General features: G+C 40.2%; 1 protein-coding gene across 2 annotated transcripts in view; it reads right to left on the bottom strand.

The window, feature by feature from the left end:
• Positions 1 to 12,994, bottom strand: part of EML6 (EMAP like 6) — a 325,901-nt gene that overhangs the window by 175,623 nt on the left and 137,284 nt on the right. For both annotated transcript variants that reach the window (XM_019500824.2, XM_059719398.1), the window contains exons 4-6: positions 11,896 to 11,964; positions 8,250 to 8,435; positions 5,860 to 5,995 (exon numbers count right to left, since the gene is read on the bottom strand). In XM_019500824.2, coding sequence (XP_019356369.1) covers positions 5,860 to 5,995; positions 8,250 to 8,435; positions 11,896 to 11,964 — 391 coding nt within the window. The remainder of the gene's footprint in view (positions 1 to 5,859; positions 5,996 to 8,249; positions 8,436 to 11,895; positions 11,965 to 12,994) is intronic.

Here is a 12,994-nt window from a genome sequence, read left to right as displayed (position 1 = left end):
ACTTCAAAAAAAATCAGAGATTGGTTTAGACCAGGGCATTCTAGGAAATGGTCCAAGTACTTCTGACAGCAACTTCCTCTTGAAAGGCAACACAGTTAGCATTGGGACAGCACTGCAGTATTAAAGCACAGGTACAAAAAAGCTTATGCCACATACACATTTTTAATTTCCAGGGGGCCATGTCTTCTGTGCTGAAGGTGAAAGAAACCTATTCTTTATCAAACATTTTATTAGAACAGTGATAGATTTATATATAAGTGCAAAGGCTCTATTCATGATCAGATTGTGAGGTTTTGGTATTCTGTAAAAGTTTTAGTGTTTCAAGCTGTGAAGAACCCTAACACAATTGGCAGCAGGTTGCCTCTGCAAACTGCTTCAGAGAGAATTGATAGGAAAGAAAAAGAGAAATTGGGACTACTCACACATGCTCACAGTTAAGCATGTGCTTCAGAGAGTCAGGGCTTTGGAGAATATAACTGAAGCTGTCACAGAACGTCCACAGCATCTGCTGTTAGTGCAGTAACATGGAACAGATCTGCGGTGGGTCATAATACAAGAACCACAGAAAGAGGCATAACTTATTTTAAAGTAGACAGGCAGGTAAGAGATGGAGCACACTGAAAGGATAAAGTAAAGGGGAAAAGCAGAAAAAAAGCATGGAAAGACACAACAAAAAAGTAGGTACTGAAATAAGATGATCAGGTTGCCTGTATTTTATTAATGCAATTCTCCCTAGACCCTATATATTTTTATTTTTGTAGTTCACTGTGTTATTAGCAAGCAGGTTTCACAGATAAACTCTGGTGTTTCTTCTTCCTTGGTCAAAATGATTATGCTCCTGGGCAGATCCTCTTTAATTTATGAATACAGGAGTGCTTCCTGCCAGTATAGGAGCTATAATATCATTCAGTACATACTGATGTTTTGAAGTCAGATTTATAGTCTGTCATAACCATCTAAGAAGAGAAGGACAAAGCCTGTTTTAGATTTGGAAAATCAAATTTAAAAGAAAGTGGCTTAAATGTTATTTTATTTGAACCTCAAATTTTCAGGTGGCAAATGATAGGTTAAATGCTTCTAACTTCAGCTCTCTGCAACTTAGAAGTTACTTAATTTATTTGCTAATAAAAGCTATGTTAATAATCACATTTGTTTAAGTGGAAATTGAGTTCATCATTTGTTCTGCAAATGGAATTTTGTACTAATTAGCCGTGTCTTGTAACAACACAGAATTAGCATGGGCAGTCTATAGCTGTTGCTATGCAATTTTTTTCTGAACTTAGTTGTTCTCCTTTTTAGAGTTCTGTCGTTTTTAACATTTAACAGATGGTAGAGGTAATGGCACTAAATTAACACTACTTAATAGCTACTTTAAAAACAGTTTTCCTCCTTTTAGCAAAGGAAACTACTTGATTTAACTTCCTTCTGTATCAAAATCTGTTCCTAAGACCTCCTGCAGAAGAATAGTCAATCTCCACAGGAAGCGCATTAGGAACTGATGGCCTTTATAAATAAATTATGGCTTCCTAATGTTGCTTATTATTTTGAAGCAATATTTTTTTGTAGAGCATTTCATTAATTCAATAAATTCACACATCCAAGATCAGTTTTGTTTGTGCACATAGGAACATATGCCAGAAAGTTTATAGGCAGCAAGAACACCACAGAAGAGACGGCAATTAGTTTCATTCCTGCCACTCAAAATTATGTACCTAGCTAAACCCTCTTCAAAGTGAACCAAAAGTTAGATGTTTCTGATTGTATATTCTATGAACCAGCAATAGCCACCATGTACTGCCCCTCACATACAGTTTTCTTGTTAAGAACAGACTATGTTAGCCAAAAACAGGCATTTGCTACTACAACGTTTGCAGTGGGCAGCCATTCTTTTTTGTGTGTGCTGGAATTGGCCTGTTGAAGGCTGCTTGCAGACGTTAAAGAAGAAAACAAACAAACCGGCTCACTTTAAACTCCACATGCTCCCATGTCAAGCCCAATGTATGCCCAGAAGAGGCATTGTTATTACACTTGGCTTTCCCATTATCTGTATAGATTGGGCACTTTTAGAGTGTGGCTTTTTTTTAGAGTGTGGGGTTTTTTTTTGTGTGTGTGGCTTTTTTGGCGCTTTTGTCTAATAGCCAATTGAATCAGCTTCAGCTAAATGTGCCAAAAAGCCCCAGTGAAGTCCCCAATCTATACAAACGTTGCAGAGCCAGGTTGAAGTAATGCACTGCTTCTTCTGCTAAAGCACAGTTTTTTGTTTTGTTTTTTTAAGATCTGCAAGCAGCTAAATTTTTAGGGCCAGGTTTAAGAAAGAGAATTAGGATTTACTTACAGCCCACATCTTTTCTTCACAGTACCAAGAAACATTTTCTAAGAATTTGAGTGCTTCAGAATTTGATCACACTAACATAACCACTAATAGGAATTTCTATAGCTTACTTCTATACAAATTATTAGTCATTTCAGTTGCCAAAAATTGTGCCAGCAATACACTCTGTTGACACAGTCCATTTAACAGTTTTTAAAAACTGAAAGCAAACATACCAGGCTAAATACTGATTTTGAAAACCAGAACCACATCCAGGGGAGCTGCTGGAGTGACTGCACAGCAGTGTAACTAGGAATGGCAAACGGGACATGAGCCTCTGGTGCTGACTATGGGGGGTAAGCCTAGAATGGGGACCGGAGGCATCAGAGTAGCAGCATGGGGCTGTATTTGGGAAGAGCTCACCAAGGAACCGTTAGCTCCAGTCCTGTAGTCCAGAAGCAGGAATCCTTTTGTCAGCCTCACTCCCCCCCCCTTCTCACAGGTATAGAAGAATTAGGGCTTTTACAGTTACATATAGCTCAGTGGCTGCTGTGAGATGGTTAACCTGGTAGCTGCTGCAGCAGGAGCATCTCCTGGAGGGGTTGATGAATATACTCTGTCTCCACTCCCCGTGGTAGAAGCCTCCAGCACTAGACTGAGCCCAGGCCACAGCTGGTAAGACTCTGCATGCTGCCTCTCACCCCCACGCTCAGCAGAACACGTGCTCATAAGAACCCCTCTTTTCTCTGATTCCCCCCCATGCTGTGCCCAGGGCACAAAAATAGATAGGTATGCCTCAGAATGACATATCTCATTGAAATAAAATTAAGAGTTAATAAATATAGTAACAAACTGTCATTAGAGAAGAGTTCAAGAAGCAGAAGAGAACTAAATAGTACTAGTGCTTTTATAATTTGTAGGAAAGAAAACTGTTGATCCTTTATTGACTTCTTGATGCTCTCAAATGTAATGTTAATATAGCAGGTGATTCTGAAAATGTGAATTAGAGGAGATATGAGAGCTGCTCATCCCAATGTGCAACATCAACCAAAATTGAACCGTAGAACCCAGAATATGAAATGTTTAATCCTCAAAGATGCTGAAATACTCCGGTTCCCACTACATTCTCCAGTTACTAGGAACACTCCGCATCTCAGAAAATCAGGCCACACATCTAAAATTTAAAAATCTTAAAAGAAGTGTGGCAGATAGAGCGCTAAGAATTGTGATGAGACTGTTAATACAACTTTAAAATCTAAGGGTGCTTGTACACACAATGGGGTTTTAGTTCCCTAAATTTAAATGGTGGGTTTTTAATTGTGATTGTTAAAAACCTGCTGTTTCAATTTAGGGGCTTTCATCCCTGTTACGGTGAGGGGCCTGATCCTTTTTTTTGTTGTTGTTCAGCAAGGCCAGCCTACTTCTTCCATGGCAAAGGGGCAAGCTGCCCATGGGCCAAGCAGACCCTGAGCTGCAGGGGCCCAGTACTTCCCTCTATGGCAGCAGTGGCCCTGGAGCCACCCACGCGGGCTGCCAGTAGGCCGGAGGTTACCCCAGCTCGGAGGCACCTGATCCAATGCTTCCCCAAGCCCACCCGGGCTTCCAGCATGCTGTACACCATCCTTGGTCCTTCTCCAGCTGCCAGCATACCTGGCGACCTTCCTGCCACCTTCCCGCACTGCCCCAGGGGCAAGTCAGCCCATTCCTGGGTGATCCCAGGTGGTGGGAAGGTGGTGGGGGCAATGAACACGATGCTGCTCCCTGGGTGGGCTCGGGGAAGATTTAGATCATGCGGGTGCTGCCTCTGAGCTGGGGCAACATCTAGTCTGCTAGAAGCCCACCCAGGTAGCCCCGAAGGGCACCGCCACCACAGAGGAAAGGCCCGGGGCTCCCCATAGCTCAGGAGCTGCTCAGCCTGTGGGCAGTACCTGCCAGCTCCAACTCTTCCTTGAGATCACCTAGGGAGCAGTGCCCCATGCACTGTCCCTGCTGCCTTCCTGCTGCCTGGGACCACCTGGGAATGGGTTGGCTCACCCCTGGGGCAGCAGAGAAAGGTGGCAGGAGGGTGGTTGTGGCTGGAGAAGGCGGCGGGGACAGCGCACTGGAAGCCTGGGTGGGCTTGGGAAAGCATTGGATAGGGTGCCTCTGAGCTGAGGCAGCCCCCAGCCTGTTAACAGCCTGCCTGGGTGGCCCCAGGGGGCACTGCCACTGTGGAGGGAAGGACCAGGACCTCCAAAGCTGAGGGGCCGCTTAGCCTGTCAGCAGCTCACCCGCCCACGCTCCCCCTCCCGGCCATGGGAGAGGCAGACAGGCTCAACGGGAGTAAAAAAAAGGATTGGGCCTCTTGCCGCTTCTACCGTCAGCACACCTCTCCCATGGCTAGGGGGCAAATTGTCAGATTAAAGGCTGCAATGTTAGAAGTACCAATGTTGCAAGCTAAACTACATGGGGGTGTGGTTTAGTTTGCAACATAATAAACTCATTTAAATTGCAAAAAAACCCTTACGTGTAAAGTGTGATGCAATTAAACCATAAAACGAGCAATTTTCATTATGTGTACAAGCACCCTATAACCTTCTAAAGTGCACACTGTCCTATGGAAACACTTGCAATTGGAGTTAGTTGATGACTGAATTTAAGAATGAAGCTGGTCTAAATACAGACTGCAAACAAAGATGTGCTGGACTATTTTCCCACTTTGTTTTTTGTTCTGTTTCAATTAAATGATTGGGGTAAAAATGTTAAAAGGCCTGGTTGGATGGCTGGTTTCTAGAGCTATAATGTAATGAATGAAGGCAGCTTGCCTACAAGAGGCAGAATGTACCCAGTGGAACGGTGGAAAGTATGTCTAGTTATACAAAATACTGTGGTCAAAATTTTCAAGAGCAATCTCTAATCTGGAGACAATCAAGCTGTGTGAGTCTATTCACCATGGTGAGAACCTGCAACTCCATATGAAGCCAATAGTATTTTCAGATGCTCAGCATTTCTGTATACAGAGATCTTAGGTTGGGAACCCAAAATTAAAGTCTACTTTTGAAAATGTGGGTTCAGATATTGGGGGAGAAGCGAGAGGGGGGTGAAAATGCAGTGTCCTCTCTCCTGCACCAGCTTCCAACCACAAGCAATAGAACTGGAAAACCCTGGCTACAACCCCAGCTGTATAACTTCCCTTTTAGAAAGTTAAATGTCCTGATCATACTGACTTATTTTCCCCCTCTACATTCATGTTTTGAAGGCACAAGCAAGATCACTGTTATACATTTTTATGGTGAGTAAAATTTTACGTGTGTCATTGTGACACTTCTAGAACATTAAAAAATAACTACAAAGCATACTTCTATGTATACTATGGAATATGAAAAAAAAATTAGAGAAATTAGGAAATATCATTATCAAAAAGAAAAGAAAAAAAGAATGCAGGTTATTAAATTGAATGTAACATTCAGCTGTATGCAGAAGCATTAATAAGCTGTATAATCTTCAAATGTACAAAAAAATCCATTATCCAAACGTAGCAAAATCCATTAATAAAGAATATTTATTACCTTTGTATCCTTGTTCAGTCTCCCTGAGATCAATTTTAGTAATTGGTTTGAAATCGGTGTCCCATAACCGAATACAACCATCTCTCCCACCAGTGGCAAAACCTTCCTCACAAGCATACATACTAAAAATTCCAGCCTGTTAATCAATAGTATAATAGTTTTTAAAGTTGCTTACAGTTTGGTTACACATAAGAACAAATAAAATGAATTTGAGTAGCCTCATGTTAAAGGCTACAAGCTGTTAAGAGCTGTTAGGTAGTACTTTTTAAAAGACACAATTTTCTCCACCCAGAAAACAAACCAATAAATATTGGGAATGATTTATTTCAAGTGCTCTCTTACCAGTCTACTTAGAGTGAATTATAATGGAAGCTCTGTACAAATACCAGAGACATGGCTTACACCTGTAACTCCCAAATTAACAAGGAGTATTAAGTGACAGAACACTTCAAATAAACTGCTACCCAGATAAACAAAAACAAACAAGCCATACATATTTTCTTAGAAGTGCAGAGATGACTGAGACATTGTTTCATGAATTCAGTTCAGACATCATTTGGAATCTGACTCAAACTGAAGAAGTGTGAATTTTATTCTCCTTGTCAACACAAAAGCATCTATTACAGTTTGAACTGCTTTTCACTTTTGAAAGGGCCAAGCTAACATAAAGGATAGCAATTTTTTTGCATTAAAGTATTTCTTCCAGTCTGTCCAAATGCCTCAGACAATACACTGCTGTGCTGGAGACCTAATAAGGTAAGAGATGGGTTTCCTAAGCTGTTGAAAAACTAATGCAGAGGCAAACTAATTTGTTTTGAGGCTGTCAGTGTCTGACTTCTTCATCAGTAACTAAATGGAGATAAGGACTGGGGTAGTGGTGGAAAGGGAGGGAAAGCTAAGTAACATGCAGAAAGTCTCAGCCTCTTGGGTGAAATATGTAACACATTATATAGAAAGAAATAACAGTTTGCATTCCATGACTAGAAGCACTGTAAAACAATTCTGAACAAATTACTTTGGGGTTTTGTGTTTCAGAGATTTCCACATTGTATTTGCTCAATTTTAAAATAAGAGGATGAACTTTCCGTATTCAGTGTGGCATATGAAATCTCTAGTTTAGCTCTAGTTTCTGCATCATCAGCAAGCAATAAAAATTGTACAATCAGAGCTTAATTAGCAATTCTGTCCAGAATGTGAGAGCCAGAATTAAATTCTGCTCCTTCCCCCCATACCTGCATAAGTTCTGAGGGGATCCTAGAGATAAAAAAGCAGTGTAAAAACTTTATTTATTCAGAAAACAAATATAATAGACAACTTTATGGACAGAAAGCAGGTCTGTTAAATAAGCAGATGTCATTTTTACATTTTTCCTTTCCCTAATTTGGGCACGATTGCAATATGGTTACGTCAGAGGCACCGCTAACTTAAGCTTGACTACTTACAAAAGTAAGGATTACTTACGAGTAAGAATTTTGAGACTAGGATGTTAATATGTTTTTCTATTTTTCAATATTGCTATGACTTCTGATGTATAGCAAATAGACATGGTCTTTTCTTAGGCTGTTCAAAACACCCCTGTTGAAACTGCTAGCAACAACTGTAAATTGAAACTGTTGTTTCTAGCAAGGTTCTAGAAGAAGGCTATACAGACTGCCATTTGGGTTTTATAAGGCTGCTCTCTAGAAAAAATCCCTGTCTGGATTGGTAAGAGAAAACATACAATAACACTGTGAGCTACATCTGCTAGTAATAAATGTTTATGGTGGTAAAGCATGTCCCTACCTTTGGGAAATGAAATGTTTTGAATTATATTTTTAAGTAACTACATATTTAACTAATGAGATTTTTTTTTAGATCTTGTTCATAGTTTCTAAGATCGTCAAAGTGAATCTCAGTTGTAAAACAGATTTGTGTGGGCTACTGGGGGGTGGGGTGGAAATCAGGCTAAAAAAGCTCCATTATTATGCTTAAGATCCCCAATATTAATTAAAAACTTGATACAAAATATTGAGAAATCCTATGAGGAAATCCCATTTTAAATACCTTTGGCTAATTATAATGCATATTTATAAAAGTGGTTTATTCAGAACTCAAATTAATTTAAAATCTGTCAAGATGATACCTTATATTTTTAGACTACTTAGAGAATTCACTGTCATACCAGAGGCAATTCTATCTGTAGCACAATATACTATAGCTAATATTTACACACAAAGCATAACTAGTATATGAAGTCAACAGTACTTAAACTCATAATTTAGTGTGCACTTGTGCAAACTTTTTTCTAAGGTGACAGAGTAGAACCTTTTAAATGACCACCTCTATTAAGATCCTTCTGTTCCATAAACAAGGTTAAGTTTTTGTAAGTTAGCATTAAAAACACAACTTACGCTGTGCGCTCCTTGAATTGTGCGAACTAAGTTCAGCCCTTTCCAAACATATATGTCTCCATTTAAAGCACCAGAGTATGTGACATCTTCTTTTGCACATGCTAAGCAAAGGATAGTTTGGAGATCCCCTGTCTTGCCAAATATTCCTCTTTTTGCTGTCAATGCATTTCCACACAATGTCCAGAACTATGAAATGTAAATGAGACATGAACAGAAGTTACTGCAGCAGTTTTGGTTTGATCAGTCTTACAGGCATGCTTCCATATTATTCAGTTACTGAACTATGCACCAAAATTTCTCTTGTATGCTTACCAGACTGCTCTATCATGCTATAAATACTTTACAAAGAATTAAAAAAAATACCACAGTAGATATAAAGATTAGACACACATACACAGAGACACTGAGCTAGAAAGTTGAGTATGAAACTGAAGCAAAATCCACTCTTGTACTTCCTATAACTCTACCATCTCTTTATCCCATGTTGCAGTGTGATATCTAATAGAATGGAAGCTTTAAGATAAGAACCTGGGGTTCTTTTAGTCTAAAAAAGCTCCATGCACAACTCTGGTGCAGAATAAATAATAATGGAATATATGAAATAAGAGGTAATGGACAAGAAGTGACATAGGCCCCTGGCTCCTGTAACAGAATCTGCAACCCTGAATTAGATGCCGATGCTCCCTATGTAATACACAGGAAGACACAGGTACTTCAGAATGGGATTCGCAAGAGTCAATAGACTGAGAAGAGATGGAATTTCTCAAATACCATACTGTTTGGGGGGGTCTAAGTAGAGCAAGGCAGTACCATACTGAAACATGCCATACCCGCTCCCTGAGCACATCTACACGTGCAGTTAATGTGATGCAGTAAACTCTGGCGCAGATCGTGACAGAGTTTATTGCTCCCGGGCACTGTGCTTATAAGTGTGCCTGGGACTGCAGCACATTGTGCCACGTTGGAGCAGCCCTGGCTGGAAGGAGGTCCAGAGGCTCAGCCTGCCAGGCCAGGACTGCTCTGATCCAGCTCAATGTGCTGCAGAGGGGCTGACTGCAGCATGAGGTTGCTCCGGGGCAAGGTTAGCTTGTAGGCAGTCCTTGCACTGAAGCAACCTTGTGCCCCAGCCAGCCCCATCAGCTACATGTGCATTGCTGCACACTAATGCCACCGTAGGACAATACTTATGTTTACAAGTACTAACCTACAGTGGAGTTAATTAGTTTCTTGCAGCCTAATCAGCCACATGTGTAGACACTGAGACTTTACTGTGGAGCTAATTAGGCAGCTCCACAGGAAACATCTTGTGTAGATGCGCCCATCATGTGCCACATCTGGAACTGGAAAGAGTGCAGTCACATTAATGCAGTGTTGTGTGTGTGTGCCTACAAGCTCTGTTCAGATGCAGGATGCTTCAGGAATATTTTGGATTGTCTTTTGGACTTCCTTTAGCATCCCAGGTATGTGATGGAGAAAAAGACTTAATTCTTCTGAGTTTGCTCTCCCCAAATATTAATTTGGATTCTCTAAAACAGTGTATTATAGCTTACAGTATAGACCTGTAGATACTTTTACTCACTTTTAAGTTAGAGAAATAATGCCATCTCTTTAACCTTAAAGGTACCAAAATAGTAAGGTTGCTATTTGAACATTTCTTGTTGGGAACATTTCTTGCTGAGAATCTTAACATTTCATCCTCAAACATCCTAAACACCATTTTCCTCATATGCCTTTATCCACATCTATGTGACTAGTATTATGGATTCTTTAGTTAATTATGATGATTTTAGTGAACACAGGTGACAAACAAAGATAAGTTTTGAGAAGCAGCCTACAGAATACAGCAGATGGCATTAATTCTGCCAAACCTTCCTACTGTTTTGAAAACAGTGTCAGTGTGAGGGGCTTAAAGCTTCTCAGTAACGAGAACAAGCAAGATTAACAGGTTTCCTTAAATGTCAATTCAAAGCTTTTCCTATCCATAATCACGTGAAATAATTGCCATCTGTTAGAGGCTTGGCTCATGAAGACAGGGGAGACTACAAACCTGTGGGAAATTATGGCAAACAGGGATTTCCCTCTAAGCTTTGCAAAAGCCCAAAGAAGATTTTATACAAGATGTGTAGTCACTGGGGATTTTTCACTTGATTTCAATATTAATTTTTGGTTGTATTTTATTTTTAATACTAGACAGGCAAAGAACAGCAGGAAGATGATTGGCAAAATTTGCATTTAAGATTCATGAAGAACTATTTTGTAGCCATGATGGTCCAGAGGCAAGGATTTATTCGGGTGTTAAGAACCTCTTGCCTCTTGCATAATTTCTGGACCATCAAGGCTACAACATCTCTCTTATGCTACCATATTACAGAAAGCATTGAATTCTGCAGTTTACAATGGAAAATCCATAACCTAAATAAAAAAGGAAGTCAGACTACACACCCACATCTTCTTCTTAAGCCTGTGCAAGAAACATAATGTTATTCCAAGGGGACTTGTCATCTGCAACCCTCTGGCTAACATGTATATTTCTATATCTGCAATGCAACTATGCAGAAAAACTTTGGAAAAACTGAGAAACCATCTTCTTCACCTAACCTACTCCAAAAGGGATCAACTTAAACAGAAGATGCTCGCTTATGCTACTATATCACCCTAAGAAATCCCTGCTTCACATATTTAAGGTCATGCACATTTGCACTGGTGACAAACATATAAAGGAAGCAAATAGTGAGACTGCAGGGTACTCACATTCTCTCATCAGGTCCATAAGATCAAATATGCAAAAAAACAGGGAGCCGAGTCAAACAACTGAGTGGAGAGCCAGGCAGAGCACGGCACCTGTGTTCAGAACCCTGCAGAGCATGCTCCTGTTCTCTTATGTCCCACACAAACCATGGCATGGCAAATAAGGGACCTGTCTCAGTCAAGGCAATCTTCTATCCTTTGCACTGAATATAGCAGGGCTCCACAGATCTTTCTATTGCTACACAGTGGGCATGTCTAAATGAGATGCTATGTCGTGATAGGAATGCACTACAGTGACGTAGCATTGGCGGGCAAAAACCATGACGCCACAGCTACATCGCCATTGTGACATGCTTCCTCAGTATAACACATTGCTGTGGCGATGTAATGGCTAAAAATAACCATGCGCTACACAGACAGCGCAATACAGACTGTTGCTGCACTCTCATTCAATACTTCTGAAAGGAAGTAGTAAATGAAGGCATAGTGACAATGGCACCACAGGGGCACATATAGACATGTCCAGTGATACTTTTGGACCCTTAACCAGGGATACTTTTGGACCCTTAACCAGGGAAAGATAATTGAAGACTTTAAGAGGGCACTTTTGATAGGACAGAGGCCCCAAAATGGAAATAAAGGCTGGTAAATATTAAGTTCCATGAAATGTTCTCTTCACTTTGCTTAAGTTGTCCTGCATTGTAGTCATTTTGCATTTCAGAAAGTACAAATTATCTTGAATTGGCTTCAGACATAGAAACATATATAAAATGTTGATAAGCTCTAGGAAGCAGGAAAAACCACCTGCTAGAAGAAAAAAATTGAAGGAGCCTTCAAGGCATCATAAGCTTTATATGCTTTAAATTAACAAAAAATAAAAGCAACAAATCCAGTTTACCTTTATATGTTTCACTCCACAGCTAACCACTCTGTTTGGTTGATACGGATCCCAGGAAATATCAAAAATCTGTCAAGAAAGGCAAAGCCACCACTTTGAATTGTAAACTAGATTCATACATTATAGATTTTTTCTTTTGCTCATTTTAGGCAATTGTTGCTGCTTTGCATTTGACAACAATTCAGAGCACACTATCTAGAGCACACAATCTGATAAAATTCAGAGCACAGAACTTCCTAGACCTGAAATGCTGGAGGCTGCAAGTGAGAGAGGATCTGTGGAAAAACCCCTGGTCATACCCACTTCCCTCTCCCTTTCAGCATCCACTTTCTGCCCATGTGTGACACAGGATACTGCGCCAGATGGATCTATGGCCTGAGCCAGTAAATGGCAGTTCTTATGTTCTTATGCTCTTATATAGATGCAGTTACTGCTCTTTGATATGAATATTAAATATGAGTGTCTTGACTGAAGAATTGTGAACATGTGCTTGCAGGGTTCCCCCACAACTCTCCCAAATTTCATTCTGAACTTGAAACAACCCAGCTATTCCACTACTAAAATACGCTTGAACAGAGACCATTTATTGTACCAAAGAGAGTGGAAGTTTTATGAGGTAAGATAATGTCCCCCATGGGTTACTATTAAAGACCACTAACTGTGCTTTCAGTTCTCACATCTACGATAAAAAGTATTAGCAATTTAAATTAGATGATACCAACTGAAAATGCTTTCAGGCCTACTCTATAATAACATCTAGTGCTATGATTTATGTACAGCTGAGCTGAAGTCCTCATTTTGACAGACAATGTGTCTATCTCACAATGTAAGCATATTTCAAAATTAAGGACCAAATTGTATATGGCTTACTGAGAATAAGAGGGAGGATTTGTTTCTGTATTCCATACCCAGTACAAACTCCTGCTGTGTTCTGGAGTACTCCGATAGTTATCAATGAGAGCTTGACCTAGGTTATAACTTCAGGATTAGACCTTGGAAGACATGCTGGATGATACTTGAAGCTAAAGACTGTATACAGTGACCCACAAGAGTCCCCCATTTTGAGGAGTGTCTCAATATTTGGGCAGCTTACCTCTAA

This window comes from Alligator mississippiensis, chromosome 1, assembly GCF_030867095.1.
Source record: "Alligator mississippiensis isolate rAllMis1 chromosome 1, rAllMis1, whole genome shotgun sequence".
NCBI lineage: Eukaryota > Metazoa > Chordata > Crocodylia > Alligatoridae > Alligator > Alligator mississippiensis.
This window is presented reverse-complemented; position numbering and strand designations above follow the sequence as displayed.